General features: G+C 52.4%; 1 protein-coding gene and 1 long non-coding RNA gene across 2 annotated transcripts; one reads left to right on the top strand and one right to left on the bottom strand.

Annotated features, from left to right (window-relative positions):
• Positions 1-32: 32 nt before the first annotated feature.
• pla2g15 (phospholipase A2, group XV) lies at positions 33-7,932 on the bottom strand. The gene is made up of 6 exons (XM_039774238.1): positions 7,745-7,932; positions 2,084-2,240; positions 1,889-2,007; positions 1,420-1,518; positions 976-1,200; positions 33-878 (listed from the first exon to the last, which is right to left on the bottom strand). The coding sequence occupies exons 1-6, from the start codon at positions 7,833-7,835 to the stop codon at positions 367-369; spliced, it is 1,203 nt and encodes a 400-aa protein (XP_039630172.1). The 5' UTR covers positions 7,836-7,932; the 3' UTR covers positions 33-366.
• A 68-nt stretch (positions 7,933-8,000) lies between these two features.
• On the top strand, positions 8,001-9,325 carry LOC120542092. Its single transcript, XR_005636152.1, has 3 exons — positions 8,001-8,173; positions 8,612-8,996; positions 9,144-9,325. It is a non-coding gene; the product is annotated as an uncharacterized LOC120542092 (long non-coding RNA).
• Positions 9,326-21,471: the final 12,146 nt, after the last annotated feature.

Below are 21,471 nucleotides of genomic sequence, written 5' to 3' on the forward strand. Positions count from 1 at the left end.
CGGGCGGCCAATGAGCACCAGGGACACAGAAATGCAAACCTTTTAAATTGTTTTTCTTTTATTTTCAGCCATTTTCTAAAAACTGGGCAGAGAAGTAGAAAAGGGGCAGGTGGGCGGGCGAGGTAGCTTCACGACAGCCACTTGTGAAAGGCGCCATACGCGCCGTCGAGCAGAGAGGCCTTCTTCAATAAATACAAAGCACCTGCCCCGCTGCCAGGCACAAGGGACCCCCCCTGTCTGCCAAGGGCTTGGCACTGAAAGTCCGAGTGGCACGGGGGCGCCGTGTCTCCCATCAGTCCTTGAACCCACCGGGTGGCGCCAAGTCGGTGGGCCGATGTGCGCAGTCGAGTCCCAGACCCGGCGACGTTAGGGGGCGAGCAGGACCCGCTTGATGTAGTCGATGGTGGTCACGTTGGACAGCATGGCGATGTGCTCGTTGCCCCTCAGCTCAAACATGGAGACGGGCTGGGCCTGCTGCCGCTGCCATCGGCCACAGTTCAGGGCACTCGCCAGGTTGACCGTGCCGTCCCCGTCGCCCATCACCACCTTGGGGTCTTTGTCGGGAAAGTCCGTGTAGACGAAGGACTCGGGCGTCTCGACCCCTGTGCCGTACAGACAGTGCACGGGCACGCGTGGCGCCAACAGCTCGTAGACGAGCGGCTCCGTGTCCTGCCTCATGAGCCAGCCGTCCGGGAAGCCGATGTCCTTGTAAAAGCGCTCATAGTCGCGGATGGTGTAGTTGGCGGCGGGGGTCCTCACGAAGACCGTGTCGGCGCTCCACGTGTTGTTATAGGGCAGGAGCCAGCTGGTGGACACGGCGGTCCGCTGCTGGGTGCGAATCTTCAGGCTGCTGATCACCGGGATCTGATTGTTGTCACCTGCAGGGCAGAGAAGGACAGGCAAAAGTGACAAAGGCGGGCGCTACATGCAGTAAGGGCTGGCATTCAAGGGGCACGGTCGTCCAACGTCGCTCACCTGTCGCCAGCACGTGCAGGGTCTTGGCCACGCCACCCCAGGGCGGGCCGAGAGCCACAAAGCTCAGGATGTAGCGATCCTTCCATTCCTGCGGCTGCTGGTTCAAGAAGTACAGCGTGTAGACGTTGCCCATGCTGTGTGCGATGAGGACCACCGGACCACCGAAGCTCTCCGCCATCTCCTCGATCATCTTCTTCAGCGCCACAAAGTAGTCCTTGTTCTCGTCTGAAAATGGAGGACATGGCAGTGACGGGCACCTGGATGCGTGTGTGCCCACCGGGGGGCAGCCCTCCTCCTAGCCCCCGGCACAGCACCGCTGCCCACTTCCTGACCACCCCACTTGGGGACGCTCAGCCAGTCTGCCACCCCTGAGTGCCACGATGCCATCATGGGTCTCACTTTGGGGCACACGTCTCGCATGCTGTTGCTCTGGCAGTTACTTACTAGGAGCTTTGCGCCAGTCATAGGGGGCACCTCGCACGTCGTGGTCTCGCTGGTAGCCCCAGTCCACCATCGCCTGCACCAGCGTGTAGAAGTAGATGCCTGTGAAAACACAAGAGCCAGCTGGTCACTGGAGGATGCCAGGCAGGAGCCGATGAGTGCCAGCCTTAGGTCTGTCATCGCAGTGGCACTGCCTGCCTGACTGGACTTCTGGGTGGCTCACAGTAAACAGAGGTGCCTGCCTAAAGTGCCCCAAGATTGCCATGGGTCAGTGCCAAGGGCACGACAGACTGGGCAGGGCAGGTACGAGTGACAGGAACCCGCAAATATCTGCCCAGCGCTTAAGGGTCGGGGGGGGGTGACCGAATTTCAGGGCTGCTGTGTACTGCTTGGTGACCCGAGTAAGGTGGCACCCCGGTCGTGTGTCCCTAAAGGGGGCAGCGCCATCTTGTGCCAGGAGGACAGCACTTACCCACTCTGACATTACTGGGGTCGAGGTACTCAATGGGGTAGGTGGTGCCAAATCCCGGGACCCTGATGTACACACCGGGAGGGGACTCCGTTGACCTTGTGCTTTGGTTGTATACCAGCCTGTGAAGGAAAGAAAGCCAGTTGGCACCCATGTCTATGCCCATCCACTCCAGTGCCACTTTGCGTGCCCCCTTACCGGATGTTGTCCACCCAGCAGTCGATGACCAGCGGGATGAGCAGCTCGAGGTTCAGCCACAGGGTGAAGTAGTCGGCCGTCTTCTTGGAGCACATGTAGTGGACCACGGTGGGCTTGTCGAGCTTGGCCTCCAGCTGGTTACCCAGGTCACCTGGAACTGAAAGAGGGCGGGCACGTCAGAGACGGACCGGAGGGCACCTCCCTCCCACTCGTGCCAGCGCACGCTGCCCACACCAAGGTTTGAACAAAATTACAATGCAACAAAACACACCCTGGGCATGGAGCAAAAGGCAAGGCAGGCGGGTGGGCACACTCACGCCGACCACCAGTCAGGCTCCGCCCACCCACCACACAGAGGGCGTGTCCATCCCAGCACCCACAATGCACTGGCACAAGTTGTGTGAAGTCAATCCGTGCCATTCAGCCATTAACTGTGCCAGGCACATCCACAAGGAGTGGGGGCCGGAGACTCAGTCGCTCAGAAGAGGCCAACGGGCACAACAAACTGAAGTGGGGTATTCATGGGGCACATCCAGCGTGATGCCAGCTGAGGTTTGTCAAAGACTTGTTAAACATCCACGGGGCAAAGTGGACGTCAAGCTGGCATGTAAACAGTGCCTGAGCAAACAGCTGTATCAAGGGAGCTGGCGGGGCGGGCAAATATTGACAGAACTACGTAGGGCGAGCAAAGCAGCAGGCTGGGCGCACTCTCGTCACTCGGCAGGCAACGCTCGCCCATTGGAGAGGAACTCCAACACGCCACGAGTGGCAGCTTCACTTACAGGGTGTGGCGCGAGAAGCGGGTGGGTACTCGGCTTACTGCGCACATGTGCCAGTCTGAACTCAAACCTGCCCAGCTCTGCAGAGGCTCCTTTGTGTGTCTGTCGTGTCCACTCGAGGCAAGAAGGACCTGAAAGTGGGTGGCACAGCGAGAGAGGACGCCGAACTGGGCCACCCGAGGGTCACAGTGCGAGACCAGGAGCAACTCGGAACTGGCCTGTTTAAGGGAGTGCCCACTTGTGGCCTGGCAGCTCACATGGGCAGATGCAAACGGGCAGACACAGAAACTGAACTTCTCGACACTACGAGCTCGGGCGTCTGCCACGTCCAACGTCTAACTGGCACACCCCAGGTAACCCCGTCCACAGCAGGGCACAGAGGAGCTCACAGATTAAATGAGGTGCACCATTGGCATCGGGGCTGACGGGCACTGGTCTCTGTCGCTCATTCTGTGGCTTGACAACTGGTACAGAATGCCACGAAGGCGCCACTTCCTCATCCACACACCTCTTCAGAGCCCCCTGGCCGGTTGCTATGGCGACACCTTCCTTCGTCACCGGTGTATGAAATTCGAGCCGCGGTTGGTGGTTTTGTGGCACTGCATCAGCTCGACAGACCAGGACCAGCAAGATGCCATGCCAAGCAGAGGCCAAAGGAACGCATGTGTCCGGCGGGTAAAACAAGCCTGATGGACCGAATGGCCACCTCTCGCCGCCCAAGTTGTGCAGACACTCTGCCAGCTGCAGGATGAAGACTGTCAAGTCTGAAATGACACTCGGGTGACACCGGTGTCCTTGTCACCTCTCTGCTGCAGAGTCACTCAGAGGAAAGGTTCCGGTGTGACAAGACCCAGTGAGTGGGCACAAGCCCAGTGCCGGGTCCATTAGCGCTCTGCCCATCCGCTGCCCACTGTGCTTTGGTTCTTTTCTCCTCTCTTTCATTTAGGGGGGCACCGACTGTGATGAATAAAAGGCCCAAGTGTAGCAGAGGGCACCACACAAATCACACCCAGGGTTAGGGCCAGCGATCTCACAGTGGACAGCAGCGGCCCCCTGAACGAGGGCTCACATCCCCAAGAGCGCCATGCGCCACACTGTGCCCCTGGCATGAGGGCACCGCTCTCGAGTCTTAGCGTGCCACTCGGCTCAATCAGGCTTTTTTCACAAGACCTTCTGTAAATGAAGCCCCCCAGGAAAACCTCATTGACCTTAAAAGGAGTCTGGGAGGAAATCCTCTAATGTGTCAACACGGGCACCGCGTACACAAAGTGCCATGACGCAGGGCGCCCTCACATCAGACCCTACAGTGGTGGCATCGGGCACAAGGGAGGAACCACCACAAGACCCCTCAGGCACACATCCAGGTGGATATGGGAGGAAGGCTGGAGAAAAGGGGAGAGCATTCAAACGCCACACAGGTGACAGCTGGGCACTGGATCTGGGGGGCAGCAGTCCATTTAATGTCCAGGCCTCGGCCAAGCAGCTGTAGAGATGACACAAAGACCCCTTTGTGAGTCGGCACCGTCTCCTTCCCTCTATTTTAGGGCTTAGCGTCAGGCTGCAGTGCTCCGCTGGGCACCAAGGTGCCACACACACAAACAAATGAAGTCTGGAGGAATAAAGGCAGACCCCCAGTCACCGCTCCCCTCGTGTGACACACTCAGCATGTCACTTCACATTTACCTTTATAATGCCCACCAGACGTGCTTCATATTCAGAGGTGACAAGCTGGGCATCACGCCGCGGGGCCTCGGACCACAACACAAGTCCACATGCCTGCCGCGGCACACTCCCTGTACGAAGGGGCCGCGTCCGATCAGACTGTCAAACACTAACATACAGCATGCCCGATTAACCGATTACGAGCAGGTTGGCACACAGTCAGCCTCAGGCAAACTTGGGCTAAAGACCCTGGACGGGCACACTGGTGCTGCTTCATGATACAAACTGGCAGCCGTCCCCTGAGATGGTACAAAGGCAAATGGCAAAGTGCCAGCGGTTAACACAACGGGTTTAGGTCACCAAGAACACAAAGAGGCCTCATGTAGGGGACAAGATCACAACGTCCAGCTGCTAAATGGACTACCGAAGCCTTGAAAGCTGACGCTGACAATTCCTACGGGTGTCCCGACTTTGTGCCATTACCTGTGTGAAGCAGCACTTGATCATATGGTGTTGTGACAAAGATTACTGGGACAACTGGGACAACATTCCTACTTGAAAGGCAAGAAAGAGGCAGTCAGGCGGGCGGCAAGGGTGGCAAGGGAGTCGGGAGGGCGGCAAAGGAATCACAGAGTCCACCAAAAGGAACTCGGAATGTGGAGGAAACTCTGACTGTCCTGTCCAGGTCACGTTCCTGAGTGTCATCGAGTCACACGACAGATTCCTCATCTTCTTATTTCACAAAGTTAGCAATGGCCGTCTTAGTGCCATTCAACTTGTCCCAGCAGAAAGTGACACTTGCTGAGCTGCGCCCGCCGCCCAATCTGTCGCCTCTCACAAACTTGCCTCGTCGTCATCGTCATACCAGGCCTGTTCCTGTCAGGCTCCTCCACTTTCCATGTTCCTCTTCAAGGGGGCACCTTGGTTTCCTTTGCCATTTCTCTGCACTTGTAACGGTCAGAATGGTCCAAAGTAGACAGAGTTGGCACATCGATTCACCCCTGGGTATGGCCGCTTACTTTGTGCCACTTCAGGTTATTCACGAGAACTGAACTGCTAACATCGCAACAAAACCTGGAACAACCGGGGTGTTCTAAGAGTTACGGCGGGCAGTGCATACTCCGTATATGAAGAAACGTCAGGCACGCAGCACACCGTTTGTTACGCTACAACATCTGCTAGCAGGACTGGCCGTCCAGTGACCTTAAGATTTTCAACAGGGATGAAGAAACCAACTGTGGCGGCCTGGCACCCTGCCCGGGGTTTGTTCCTGCCTTGCGCCCTGTGCTGCCCGCGATTGGCTCCAGCCGACCCCCGTGACCCTGTGTTAGGATGAGTGACTGATGAAGAAACCAACACACGTCTTCTCTGTGGAGCTTCTCAGAGCGGAGCGACTAGCAAGCTGATCTAAAACTGCTCGGCTGGCTCTTTTGTCACCAAACAGAAAACAACCGAGTGAAGATGGCATCAGCGTGACGTGTGTGTCAATCGAGAAAACGTGCAAAGTCAACACAAAGCGACTTCTGACTTGTAATCCACACCACGACAAACAACAACATGGACCCTGCACTCGGATTAAGATATGGCTAAGAAAACTAGAGCAGCAGTTCCTTCGCACAGTCGGGCACTGCCACCTCTCCGTGGTCCCTCTGATTTCCTAACTTTAAAGAAGGCCACCCAATCAGTGCAGAACCTGAGCCCCCCGGAGACTCCACTCCTAAAGACCTTTGAGCCTGCGGTGGCCCTCTGGTCCTGGTCCTTTAAGATGAAGTTTGCTCTGAAATCTCTTTGTCGAGAGCCACGTGACTACGTACCCTGCGTGGTTTTAACCGCCTCATTTTACAGCTAATGGAAAGGAGACTTGTGACAAAAGGTCATGTGAAGAGGGAGTGTCAAACCAGCAGCTTTTAGACCAGAACCGTTTGAACCTGTAGGAAATAAAAGTTTAGGGGACATCAAACAAAGAAAGAAACTAAAAAAAAAAAAAACTGTAAGATGGCAAAAAAAAAAAAAAACCAAAAACACCCACGTCAAAACCAAAACTCACCTTCAAGCCTCGCTAAGCAAAGTATTCTTACCAGCTCTGTTTTGAAGCCACGCGGCTCGATTTGCCAGTCAGTCAGTCAGTCAGTCATCATCCAACCCGCTATATCGTAACACAGGGTCACGGGGGTCTGCTGGAGCCAATCCCAGCCAGCACAGGGTGCAAGGCAGGGCGCCAGCCCACCGCAGGGCACACACACCAAGCACAATTTAGGATCGCCAAGGCACCCAACCTGCATGTCTTTGGGAGGCCACGTAAACTCCACACAGGGAAGGGTCTCCTTACTGCGGGGCAGCAGCGCTACCCACTGCGTCACCGTGCTGCCCCTGCTCGATTTGTTTGTCAGACATTTGAGTGGACGTCAGTAAACCACGGCTTATCATTTTGTCAATTCCAGTATCAACTTGTCCAGCAACAGAAAAAGAACCTTAGCGCTCAAAGTGACTTTTTATAGCACAAAACAGCAAGGCGAAAGCTTCCCTTTGGGGGTCAATGCTAACATCTGAGCCCTCTGGGCTCTACCTGTCCCCGTGCCAGTATGGCTTCACCTGCACTGAAGGCCGTTAAAGTGTATCTTTATGGTGGGGCACAGTGGTCAGGCATGGGATCTTAAGCAACAGGACTTTGATTACACACAACATGTCATCAGTGTTGAAATTCTCTTTCCTTCTTCAACTTGTCTTCTTGCTCCATCTCAAATGGGAACATGACAACGGAAAGGGCAGATTAAAATAAAAAGATGCACAAGTGGCACCGTCCTGGTTCAAGTTCAGCATAACTGACGGCATCAGCGGAGCAAACTCTTGGCTTCGCCTTCTTGTCAGTCATTTTGTCACAGTGACGAAACAGCCTGACAAACGGCGACAACTTGATGCTCCCGCGGCCGGGCGATGTCTTCTCCGCGCCCCGAGCTCACATGACAGTCACACTCGTTTCACCCTGGCGATCATGCGCTCGGCGCAGCTCTCCTCGTGATGCCGGTCCACAGGCGGGCTTTCCCAAGCAGACGGCAACACTGTTGGGCATCATGACGGACCGGTGCCGTGAGGCAAACGCAGGCCACACGGCACCAACGCCACTGCCCGGACTCCTCGGCTTCTGAGCAGCCAGGAACAGAAAGCTTTCACAGCGGGCGTCAAGCGAAATACAACAACCCGAATCGGCGGCGTCACTTACTAAGTACGACGGGCGGCCTTCCCGGGGCGGCAAAGCAGGCGAGCAGCCAGCCGCCGATCCACAGCAACACAACTCCGCTCAGGGCGCCCATCGCTTCGGCTCACTGCGAGCAGCCCGGACAAGAGCATCCGACCGTGAGTGACTGAGTGAGCGGGCGGCCGCCAGCCTGCGGAAACAAACAGGCCGGAGTAGCCAATCGCAGGGGCTCCAGTGCGCACGCGGCTTTTTGGGGCGGGGCTTGGGCGAGTCGCCGGCTTGAGTACGCGCGGGCGCGCTTGCTTGGAGAGAGTCGGTGGTCTTTAAAATGTCCGCCGGCCTGCTTGTTTGAATGAGCGGCGTCCGAGCGCCTTCAGCGTACTCAAAGCGCGAAGCTGTGCGTGGACGCTGTGGAAGTCCCCGGAGGTGCCTCGGCTTGGTCTCCCCGTATAGGTGAGGGCTCAGCCGGACTCGGAAGGAGAAGGGGAGCTGGCAGGGTTGAAAGGCGAGTTGCCGGCGGCGTCCCTTTTCGTAGTAGAGGGTATGCTTGGTGACTGACGACACGAGAGATGCTGTAACGGCTCCTGAAACACCCGCTGAAGCTGCCAGCTCGGGCAGAGTCCAAGGCCCAGGCCGACCGACCGGCTTAGCAGGCCCACCTGCAGACGACCCCTTAGCACCGCGGCTTTAATGGTCATTAGATGGTGGACTGGGCCTGCCAAATACACCATGCAAGTCCGTCAGACTCGCCCCTAATGTTACTTCCATTGTATAGAGGAATATTTTGGACAACGTTAAATAAATATGTAATAATAAAAGTGAGGAGAAATGATAAATGTCTCTCTAAACATTTCTGTCTTGCTCATTTCTTTCTTCATTTGTTCATTTCAGTGATCCTGCACGCAAAATGAAATAAGGCTTGGGATGAAAACTGGCACCTGTCAAAGCAGATGGTGGTCTCTAGCGACTCCTGTTCTTTCAAAGGTGGGCCATCCAAGGTGTGTGGGACTTGGGGATCTGAAAGTTGTGACTGCGTGCGTCGGATACGAGTGCAGGAAACATTGTGCAGAATTACAGACCAAAGTGGAGAAACTCCAGATTGACCGTTAAGCAGTTGGCACTTGATGACCACAGCTCTCTGCCCGTTCTACTGACCATTCAGCAATCAAAGCTCGCCAGATTCTGCCCGCTTGACTCCGAGCGGCTCGAGGTTTCATGTCAAGGCTAATTTCAAATGTCGTCCGGTGTCACCGAAATGAAGAAGATATGAAGCACTGTAAGTACATTGAAGTGTAAGCAACATAACACATGTAATGAAGTAGACGCACACCATTTATTGTTACGGTTTGCAGTACTTTTACTTTATTTATTTATTTATTTATTTATTTATTTATTTATTTATTTATTTTTCCCACCACACCAGTAGTTGTGTAATCAACGTGCACAGAGTGCACTGAAACATCTGCCTTCATCTCGACTGCCATGTTGTTAGCCTGCCTGAGGTAAAGTCCTCTTGACGGAGGATCACATCGCGTCCTGTCATCGGATTGGCCGACTCAGCTGTGGAATGACCAATGGGGGGAGGCAGTCTGATGGCCGAGGTCTCCAGGACTCTCTGAACAAATCTGAATCCTATTATGGGATATCATCTCCTGTTGAGCTCTGCTCTGTGTATTGTGTTGTTGTACCCCCTTCTCTTTGACACCCACTGCATGCCCACCTTACCCCGACAGGGGTCTCTCTCTGAACTGCCTCTCTGGAAGTTTCTTCCATTTTTTCCCTACTAGGATCTTTTTTTTGGGGAGATTTTCTTTGTCTTCTTCTCGAGTCACTGCTGGGGGTCTGTTAAAGCCCATTGTGGCCCTCCTTGTCTGATGTTGGCCTACACAAAGATAAATGTGTCTGAGCAGTGACACTTTCTGAAACCGTGTCAAAGAAGCATACATTAGATAATAACGTAATAATATGAAATATTCCAAGTTCTGAGTAGGTTTTTGGGGCCCTTCCTGACGTAACCCTCCTCTTTTTATCCAGGCTCGGGAGCGGCACAAAGAAACACGGCGGGGTATTCATCACCTGTGTCTGGGTTCTTCTTCTTCTTCTTCTTCCACTCTTTACTAAACACAGAAGTAGTACATACAGTACAGCATAAAGGGACGGGACGGGACGTGTGCACCAGTACGGCAGGCTGCTGCACCCACCACATGACAAAACGGCTCGGGTCCCAGTTGGCAGCCCCCCAGGCAGACATGCGGTCCAGTCCCACCCTCTATCTGCCCCTGCCAGGTGTTATGTGGGCATCCCCTCGGTCTGGTGCAGCCACTCAACAATGAGGGTCCTGTGATCAATGACGGACCACCTTCAGGGAGTCGCACCACGTGGCCATAGTGCCGTAACTGATGCCCCCTCAAAATGCAGGTCATGTGCCTCATTCTGGACCCCGTGAGCAACACAAACCAGCGGCCCCCAGGGACCCCCCAAAGAGACCACATGAAGGAGTCGAGTCTTCATCTCAGGTCACTCGCAAACAGGGAGCACCAGGACTGGAGACAGGACCTCTCCAGTGACCTCATGAGCCCCCATGGCCTCCCAGTCCGTCTACTGACTTATAGGAAGAGTCACATGAATGTCACAGCTCTCGGTGACAGACGCGCTGCTGATGGCCGTGGAAACTGATTACAATGAATATCTGTGGACAGCGGAGGAGATTGAAATTCTAAAGGAGAACATCAACGAGAACGGCGGTCGCAGTCCTGGAGACCTCGGCCAGCTAGCACTGGCCACCCAGAACGGGGACAGAGTCGTGCCATCCGATGGCTGCAGAGCAGCGGCCCGAGTGCCACGTCAAGATACCAAAGAGAGAAACGGCAAAGGGGTTAGGGTTAGTGACAGAGGTGCAGTATGCCCAGCTGATGCCCAGCTCGAGTCGGGGTGTGCCAGAGTGCAGTCCTGAGGCTTCATCCTGATTTGGGGTCCACAGCTTCGGAGTCCTGTGAGTGTTATTTTATTAAGCCTTGGAATGATAAGTACAGGTGCCGGTCCTAAACTTAGAATATCATGACGTATAAAGGTGATTTATTTCAGTAATTCCATTCAAAAAGTGAAACTTGTATCTTAGCTTCATTCATTCCACACAGACTGATGGATTTCAAATGTTTATCTATTTATATAATTCACTAAGGCAAGACCCCCATGGAAAGCACGCCGGAAGGGGCGTCGATTCACTGAGCCGCCGACAAGTCAGACACCGATGGCGCACGCAGGGAGGAGCCACGCCCACCAACTCAGACGCGATGACACAGAAAAACCGGCGTCATTTATATTCGTCTGTCGTAGAGGTCACATGCACCTCTGAGCCACCTTGACTGCTCATAGAGGTGTGTTTCTCGCGGAGGTGGGTCGCCATATGCAGCGTGTTAAACGGTTTGCGAGGGCATCTCATGGGATCCTTAAAACAATCCTTTACAACTGAGGTTAAAACACAATGAAGTGAGCAGTCTTTAAAAAACGAGTTTTTGGTTACGACGCATGACCGCTTGCACCGTAGCAAACTGTTTTACACGCCACATACAGCAATTCACATCTGCGACAAACATGCGTCTTCTTAGATACTCCTGCAGGAACACGGAAAGTCCACGTGAGTCACAGGTACACCTGGAGCCTCACGTATGAATGGTGCGTACGCAGACATGTTGTGTTAGAACGTTTCTAAGTTCACATCGTGATGTATAAAACCTACACTTGGCGTAAAGCCGCGCACTTTAACATGGCACCTCATGCCTTGGCGTACGCAAGTTCTGCGCTCGGTTTGGCAGACTGGTAGCACCCAGCGTCAAAGCAGTGCCACTGTTGTAGTGTGGTTACTCCTTATTTTATAAATACACAGAAACTAACCGCATATTGTTTATTAGTGTAACGCATCCGATTGTAATGAACTTGTAACAATATAATGGGCCAGGGAACAGCCATAGTATTCTAAATACCAGAACTGCTTTAGCGTTGTTACTCTCACTTCTTCTTCTTCTTCTTTCAGCTCCTCCCGTTAGGAGTTGCCACAGTGGATCATCTTTTTCCATATTCCTCTCACTGCACCACTCAGAGTATTTCTATCACTGTATCTGAGTGTGAATCACAGCAGCAGCTGATCACAAAGAGAATTATCGGTATACAGCTTTAAGGACACGCTGTCTCAGCCACGGCAAAACGTTTTAAAGCCTTTCCTGTACAGACCTCGCGGTTCAAAACAGTTTCATCCCAAGAACTCTAAACGCACTCAATCAGGTGCTCCTTGTAGATCTGTTAGGACTTATAAGTACAATCACCTCACTGTAAACTTACACTACAGTTATAATATCTCACACCCTGTGCCACTTTATAAAGCGCGTATTTACAGATGATGACGATATCATTTTTAAGGTGAAATGCAGCAAAATATGTTTATTAAATTATACAGATAAAACTTGAACTTCATTTAAATAATCTATATTCTTCACTGGGAGTGTCGTGAAGGATAGAATAATTAAACATGTACTACGAAGATATTTCAATGTTCTTTAAACGCTTTGAAGAATCGGCGCTAAGCTTACAGATGGCTAAACGTCTATTACAGAGCTGATTGTGTGGCGATCGGTTACTTGGGGAAAGAAAAGCAAGGACTGCAGTGACGGCTACGCCAAAATATATTGAATATAAAACAGAAAGAGAAAATAACAACACAGCTAAAAACGCAGCGACAAATTTCAGCAAAAGTTAAATGCTTGTGTCATGAGCACGAGGCGGCTATGCAGTGTCAGCACCGGACGTGGCCATCCACCGTGATAAGCTACCTTACTGACGGGCGGGCGAAGGAGCCACCGATTCTTCCTCTGCCCAGTGCCATCACAAGCCTACAGCCGCCCCTGAGTACTGCTGCAATAAATGATTTCATCGAAGTGAAACACATGTTTAATAACGTGCTTTAACTCCTATCATCATGAAAATGACATCACGTATACATCTCAGTATTTGAGTTATTCAGAGAGCTGGAATATCACGAATGTCATGGACTCTGTGACCAGTCGGAGGAAGAGAGCCGGTTTAAGAAGCACGTAGTGATTCACACACACAGAGCACATACGAGTAGAAGATCAAATACAAAACAAAACATTTAACGTGCGACTTTAATTACGATGTGATTTGAGAAACTGGTTAATTAAACGATTTTAAGATGAAGTTTATGATGTTCTACTTTAATGACAAAATAAACTACGTGATTAAAGTGGAAATGTCGAGATTGAAGTTGACATTTCGTGTTTTTTCCCCACTGTGTTCCTATTTTTTTTTTCTCTTTACCCTAATAAGCTGTCATGTGACACTCAGACGGTGGGCTACGACTCCCTTTTCACGGCTGACTTTGATATGTGACTTTTTATTTCCGCACTGTGCGATTTTGTGAATGTGAGCTTTCAAGTTTCTCCAACACGCTATGTCACTCGATCAACTTCCTTTGTTGTTTATTCCACGGTTTATTTGAACAAATAGTATGATTTTCCTTTGCCTCCACTTGGTATTCGCTGAAATTCTTATATTTTCCCTCGTGCTTTTCTCATTGTCTTTTCACAGAAGGCTGAGCTTAAGGGTGATTTATATTGATTTGCATATTCAAATAGGCGTAATTCTGGGAGGAGTTGGGGCGGGACATAAAGCGCTGCACGGCGTAGTTTTCACGCTGACTGGGATTTATGTAGTGGATGAACGTGGAAGTTGGAGTTCGCACAGATTCCTGCGTCTGGATTTTTCTTCGTGTAAACACATTTCGTCTTTAGTACTCACGTCACGTCATAGTCTGAGTTCTACGCACGCCGTTATACGTGAGGCCCCAGGTCTGTGAAAAGACGACAACGACTCAAGTGACGAGTTGGAGGTGGGCTCTTGAGCGGTGGCAGTGCCCCAGTTTTCAGTCACTTCAGACGATTGGGTGTTGCTTCGTTCCGTGCTTTGTTTCAATGTTGCTTTTCTTGCTGATTTCTTTCATTACCGATTTTTCATCCATCCATCCATCCATTCTCTTCCGCTTATCCGAGGTCGGGTCGCGGGGGCAGCAGCTTAAGCAGAGAGGCCCAGACTTCCCTCTCCCCGCCACTTCTTCCAGCTCTTCCGGAGAATCCCAAATGCTCCCAGGCCAGCCGGGAGACATAGTCCCTCCAGCGTGTCCTGGGTCTTCCCCGGGGCCTCCTCCCAGTTGGACGTGCCTGGAACACCTCACCAGGGAGGCGTCCAGGAGGCATCCTGATCAGATGCCCGAGCCACCTCATCTGACTCCTCTCGATGCGGAGGAGCAGCGGCTCAACTCTGAGCTCCTCACCCTATCTTTAAGGGAAAGCCCAGACACCCTGCGGAGGAAACTCATTTCAGCCGCTTGTATTCAAGGATCTCGCTCTTTCGTCACTACCCATAGCTCATGACCATAGGTGAGGGTAGGAGCGTAGATCGACTGGTAGATTGAGAGCTTTGCCTTACGGCTCAGCTCCTTTTTCACCACGACAGACCGATGCAGAGCCCGCATCACTGCGGATGCCGCACCGATCCGCCTGTCGATCTCACGCTCCATTCTTCCCTCACTCGTGAACAAGACCCCGAGATACTTGAACTCCTCCACTTGGGGCAGGATCTCTCCCCCAACCCTGAGAGGGCACTCCACCCTTTTCCGGCTGAGGACCATGCTCTCGGATTTGGAGGTGCTGATTCTCATCCCAGCCGCTTCACACTCAGCTGCGAACCGATCCAGAGAGAGCTGAAGATCACGGCCTGATGAAGCAAACAGGACAACATCATCTGCAAAAGCAGTGACCCAATCCTGAGTCCACCAAACCGACCCCTTCAACACCCTGGTTGCGCCTAGAAATTCTGTCCATAAAAGTTATGAACAGAATCGGTGACAAAGGGCAGCCCTGGCGGAGTCCAACTCTCACTGGAAACGGGCTCGACTTACTGCCGCAATGCGGACCAAGCTCTGACACCGTTGTACAGAGACCGAACAGCTCTTATCAGGGGTCCGTACCCCATACTCCGAGCACCCCCACAGGATTCCCGAGGGACACGGTCGAATGCCTTTTCCAAGTCCACAAAACACATGTAGACCGGTCGGGCAAACTCCCATGCACCCTCCAGGACTCTGCTAAGGGTGAAGAGCTGGTCCACTGTTCCGACCAGGGAAAACCACACTGTTCCTCCTGAATCCGAGGTTCGACTATCCGACGGACCCTCCTCTCCAGAACCCCGAATAGACTTTTCCAGGGAGGCTGAGGAGTGTGATCCCTCTATAGTTGGAACACACCCTCCGTCCCCTTTTAAAGAGGGGACCACCACCCCGGTCTGCCAATCCAGAGGCACTGTCCCGATGTCCATGCGATGTTGCAGAGACGTGTCAACCAAGACAGTCCTACAACATCCAGAGCCTTAAGGAACTCCGGGCGATCTCATCCACCCCGGGCCCTGCCACCAAGGAGTTTTTGACCACCTCGGTGACTTCAGTCCCAGAGATGGGAGAGCCCACCTCAGAGTCCCCAGGCTCTGCTTCCTCATTGGAAGGCATGTTAGTGGGATTGAGGAGGTCTTGAAGTACTCCTCCCACCGACCCAACGCCCCGAAGTGAGGTCAGCAGCGCACCATCCCCACCATATACGGTGTTGACACTGCACTGCTTCCCCCTCCTGAGACGCCGGACGGTGGACCAGAATCTCCTCGAAGCCGTCCAAAGTCGTTCTCCATGGCCTCTCCAAACTCCTCCCATGCCCGAAGTTTTGCCTCAGCAACAACCGAAGCCGCGTTCGCTTGGCCTGCCGGTACCTATCAGCTGCCTCCAGAGACCCACAGGACAAAAAGTCCTATAGGACTCCTTCTTCAGCTTGACGGCATCCCTCACGCGGTGTCCACCAACGGGTTCGGGATTGCCGCCACACAGGCACCACCACCTTGCGGCCACAGCTCCGTCAGCCCCTCAACAATAGAGGCACGGAACATGGCCCATTCGACTCAATGTCCCCACCTCCCTCGGGGACGTGGTTGAAGTTCTGCCGGAGGTGGGAGTTGAAGCTACTCCTGACAGGGGACTCTGCCAGCCGTTCCCAGCAGACCCTCACAACACGTTTGGGCCTACCAGGTCTGACGGGCATCTTCCCCCACCATCGAAGCCAACTCACCACCAGGTGGTGATCAGTTGACAGCTCCGCCCCTCTCTTCACCCGAGTGTCCAAGACATATGGCCGCAAGTCCCGACACACACCACAAAGTCGATCATCGACCTGAGGCCTAGGGTGTCCTGGTGCCAAGTGCACATATGAACACCCTTATGCTTGAACATGGTGTTTGTTATGGACAATCGGTGACGAGCACAGAAGTCCAATAACAAAACACCGCTCGGGTTCAGATCGGGGGGGCCATTCCTCCCAATCACGCCCTTCCAGGTCTCACTGTCATTGCCCACATGAGCATTGAAGTCTCCCAGCAAAACGAGGGAATCCCCAGAAGGTATGCCCTCTAGCAACCCTCCAGAGACTCCAAAAAGGGTGGATACTCCAAACTGCTGTTCGGGCGATACGCACAAACAACAGTCAGGACCCTTCCCCACCCGGCGGAGGGAGGCCACCCTCTCGCCCACCGGGTAAACCCCAATGCACAGGCTCCAGTCGGGGCAATAAGTATGCCCACACCTGCTCGGCGCCTCTCACCGGGGGCAACTCCAGAGTGATAGAGAGTCCAGCCCCTCTCAAGGAGATTGGTTCCAGAGTCCAAGCTGTGCGTCGAGGTGAGTCCGACTATATCTAGCCGGAACCGATTTTTCAAATGTTAATTTTCTCCCTGTGTTTAAAAATCATGAAACCCCGTCCTGATTATGCGGCGTGTGGTACGCTGCGGGTTGGCTACTTTCTTTGAATTTTGATGATTAGAACTGACAACTAATTGAAGTCCCAAATCCAGTATCTCAGAAATTCGAATATCAATGAAGACGAATGCAAAAAAAGGATTTTTAGAAATGTCGGCCAACTGAAAGGTATGAACATGAAGAGTCTGAGCGGGTACAGCACTCAGTATTTAGTTGGCCTGGATTACTGCAGCAATGCCACGTGGCATGGAGTCGCTCGGTCTGTGGCACTGCCCAGGTGTTAGGAGCGCCCATGTTGCTCTGATTGTGGCCCTCAGCTCTTCTGAATTGTTCTCTCTGGCGTATTTCATCTTCCTCTTCACGATACCCCATAGATTTTGCTGGCCAATCAAGAACAGGGATGCCATGGTCCTTAAACCAGGTACTGGTAGCTTTGGCACAGGTGCCAGGTCCTGTTGGAAAATGAAATCTGCATCTCCATAAAGTTGGTCAGCAGCAGGAAGTGCTCTAAAACGTCCTGGTAGACGGCTGCGTTGACCTTGGACCTCAGAAAACACAATGGACCAACACCAGCAGATGATCGCTGACTGTGGAAACTTCACGCTGGACCTCAAGCAACGTGGAGTCTGTGCCTCTCCTCTCTTCCTCCAGACTCTGGGACGTTGAATTCCAAAGGAAATGCAGAATTGACTTTCATCAGAGAACATAACTTTGGGCGACTCGGCAGCAGTCCAGTCCTTTTTGTCCTTTTCTGACGCGGTCTCTTGTTCGAGTGGCTTGGCACGAGGTCTGTGACAGCCCATGTCTTGCCTACGTCTGTGCCTGGTGGCTCTTGAAGCTCCGACTCCAGCTGCAGGCCACTCTTTGTGAGTCTCCCCCACAGTTTTGTTTCACAATCCTCTCCAGGGTACCAGCGGTTGTCCGTATCGCTTGTCCACTTTCTACCACCACATCTTGTCCTTCCCTTGGCCTCTCCATTAATGTTCTTGGGCACAGAGCTCTGTGAACAGCCAGCCTCCTCAGCGAGGACCTCTCCTTGTGCCAGGTGTCAATGGTCGTCTTCTGGACAACCGTCAAGTCCGCAGTCTTCCTCATGATGGTGTAGCCTACAGAACTCGACTGAGAGACCATTTCAAGGCTTTGAGTTGATGAGCTGATTGGAGCGACTGTGGCACCAGGCTCTTCAATTTTGAACCTTCTCACAATACTCGAATTGTCCGAGATACTGAATTTGGGACTTCCATTAGTTGTCAGTTCTGATCATCATTTGAAATCCATCAGTGGAGCCTCGGCCATTCAGGGTTTGGATTTGGAAATCGTGGTGCCAGCACAAGGACTGGGGAGCCGGAGCTGCGCACTGAGCTGCGTTTCGAATTCACTGAGGGACGCGGGAAGTCAGATGTCCGGTCCTCCGTATTCTGCATATTTAGAAAGACACAAGAGACACGTTTGGGGTTGTGTGCTGTGCGTGAAGTGACGAGCTGCGTGTGCCGACTCCGTGAGCTAAATGTGACCGAATGTCACCGCAGTCTCATTTCTTATCCCCCACTAATTCACTTTTCTGCGTCTTCGGTGCTCACGCCTCCAGTCCGGACCCCGTCAGAGAAGCGCGGCGCGCTCTCTAGTTGAGTGAACGTCATTGTTGGGTCTCCATGGAAGGCCCGAGTGCCGAGCCCAGCAGGGCACCACAGTTAACGATGGAGTCGACCAGGCCAGGGCACTGGCTGCCAGTCTCATGGCATTGTCCGGCCGGAATGGTCATTGGCGTCGGACGCTGTCATTGAGTAGGACAACTTCAGGACTGTGACGGTTCCTTCATCAGAGGGACGCCTTTGTGCCGTTTCTCCACTGTGATTGGTGTGGGAGCCAAACTGGAATTTCTCAAATAAATGTGGCATGTAAGGTGGGACTGAAGCTGAGTGGCAAATACTTGCTGCTAGTGACAGTAATAATACCGTCGTCCACCCACGAAAGGGCAAGTAAAAGGAGGGCATTGCAACTGGCATATCAGACCCAGGCAATGGCAAACTTCAGTAGAAAGAAGAAGAGCGAGTGCGACGACGAGCACTGGCAGCCTGGCGCGGCACAACTGGCACTAGAGCCGCCATTCTGTAATGCGTGAAGCCATCGATCTGCCAGAAGAAGAAGACAAGGAGCAGAGGAGATGGCGACACGAGACGTCCGCAGGAGGCTCTCCTGGGCAGAAGACAGGGTGACATCTGAGGAAGGACGGAGTGTTCAAGTGAAAGAGAGAAGTTCAGTAATAGACGAGCCTGGGGGGCCCTGGCAGAGCACATTCAGTGGGCAGACCCGAGGCCAAATGCTTTGGGGGGTAAAGCAGACATCGGCCTGCAGAGAGGACGGACCCCTGTGTCGCCAGTCATTTCCCAGCTGCGTTCAAGTGGCATGTTCTGCAGACGTTCAGTCATTGGGAAGTGCCCAGTCCATGTCTGGCATCTTACAGCCAGTCCTCTTGTGATGTACGCCACCGGCTCATGGGTGGCACGGCTCACCCTATGCCAGTGTTTCTCAGCCTCCTGGGGCTCATGGGTTTGCCCTCTTTGGTTACACAAGTGCATTGCGGTGGGTTGCCGGGGGCTTCACAGTGCTGTGTGATTATTAACCCCATAAATATCTCACAATTGGAGACCACACCCCCACTTTTAAATGTGCCCTCACAGACAGCCCCCCAAACCCGCTCTGACATAAGCGCCCATTTCACCAACCTGAAAAGAAAAAACTGGGTTGTGAGACCGTAAAGGTTAAGAAACACGGATGTGAGCCACGTCGTATCATTCAAAGTGCCAGACTACTAACTGGCATCGCAGAGGGACGGGCAAAGAGGTTTGATTCTGAATGACACAGCTGGCATATAATTGAGATGTGAGAAGACAACCAAGACACACGACACAAGCTCATTACAAACGTTTTTCTATTGTTAATCTCAGGAGAATGCTGCGTGCCCAAAAGTGGGCACACGGGACACAGTCAGAAAAATGGCATGTCTGGCAGAACACCAGGTGGGTGGCAACCTTATCAGTAACCGTCGCAGGGCATGAGAACGACAAATTGTGGGGAACATCCAGCCGATGCACCTCAATACCAGTCAGGTGTCCCGAGTTAAAACGCCAAGAGCTTCAACCCCTAGTGTGCCCACTGAGCACTATGGGGTGATGAGGATGCCAGGCAGTACCGCTGACCTGAGAGCTTTGAGCAGCTGGCACACATTCGAACTCGCTGTGCCGTCAGTCCTTCTCATCCAGACGTGTCAAGGTCCTCCGTTTCAGTTCGGCCTTAAGCCGTGGTGTCCAGTCCCGCTCCAGGGTGATGCTAATGGCAGAAGGGTGGTCTTGGACACAGTTGTGTAGTCGATGTGCCAGTTACCCCCTAATGCTCCTCGACATTTAACTAAAATTTACTCTTTTTAGTCTCTTATTCTGCATTTGGAAACCAGCAGTAGTGTCTGCTCCATTCATTGGAAGTTGTCTTTACTGGGATACACTTAAGGGAGCAAACTGGTCAGGAAAAGGATGGAGAGAGAGAAAGAGAGAAGGCTAGGAAAGGCGCTATATAATAGAGAGAGGGAAAGGCACTACAGTATATAACAGATAGATAGAGTGAGAGTGTAAGTCGCTATATAAGAGATAGAGTGTAAGGTGCTACAGTATATAATAGATAGATAGATAGAGAGAGTGAGAGTGTAAGACGCTAAATAATACATAGACAGAGTGTAAGGTGCTATATAATAGACAGATAGAGTGTAAGGTGCTATAGGATAGATAGAAGGCGAGTGGCAGGTGGTATGAGGGAGTGCCAGCGGAGTCTTCTGCCGCCTACTGTGCTGCCCGCAGTTCTTCTGTGCTAGCGTGTAAGAGAGAGGATGTGCGGCCTTGTCCATTGTTCTGCCCCACATCTTGTTAGTTGAGACTGTGATTTGTTGAGCTGTGCTCCCCCTTCATCTTGTCATTTATTAACACACCTGTCAGTCACGTCCCACACTCGCAGTGGTGCTATAAAAGTCTATGAAACTCCCGTAAAGCACGTAGGTCCCATAATAAACATTTGAATACAATACACCCCATGTGTCTCACGTAGGCACCCCTTTATCTCTTGTTTCGTCCAAAACGTATCCTTAGGGTATATAAACCCCTGGGTCTGGTTAGTTGTGGTACGCAGCAATTTGAACCTCTGCCTACGCGCTTCTCTTCGTCTTGATCCAACCATGGAAATCACTCGCCTTGTAAGTGTCTTTAAAGCTCTATTGTTTAATGTACACTGTCTGCTATGTATTGTTTAGTAAATTATTCTTTATTGTCTTTGATTGTACACATGTAAATGCCTGTATGTTTCTTTTGTATATGTTTCAGTTTACAACGGCACGCCCAGTAAAAGCCTTCAAGAAAGCTCGCTCACCCCTTGTCGTTTTTTATGTGGATGTACCGAGTTGTTTAAGCTCTCTGCGGCCACATAGTGCGGAGTGAGGCAGAAAATCCATAATGGCCGCCATTTTGCCCGTCGTTGTATCCCGTATCCATCAAGAGGAGACCTAACTGACACATTTAAAATGGCGAAGCCAATCCGCCCAGTGGATCGAGATGGTGACATTAAAATGACTTCATCAGGGGACACAGCTGGAAACACCTTAAAGGTAAAAGTCACACAAACATTAGAAAAAGAGATCTATAGACGCATGGAATGGGCAGTTGGACTTTAGGTTCCCATTTTAGGAGAATTCAGGGGAGCGGACTGGTGAGCCTTATTGTGCCCGTTCTTGTTCTCGCCTCAGCCTGTTGATTTGGTGAGTTGAGGTCACCAGGCCGGCCACCCCGGCGTCGTAGGAGATGTGGACGATGTCTCTACCCCGAGTCTCTAAAGCTGAAGAGTCTGC

This window comes from Polypterus senegalus, chromosome 13 (assembly GCF_016835505.1).
Source record: "Polypterus senegalus isolate Bchr_013 chromosome 13, ASM1683550v1, whole genome shotgun sequence".
Lineage (NCBI taxonomy): Eukaryota > Metazoa > Chordata > Cladistia > Polypteriformes > Polypteridae > Polypterus > Polypterus senegalus.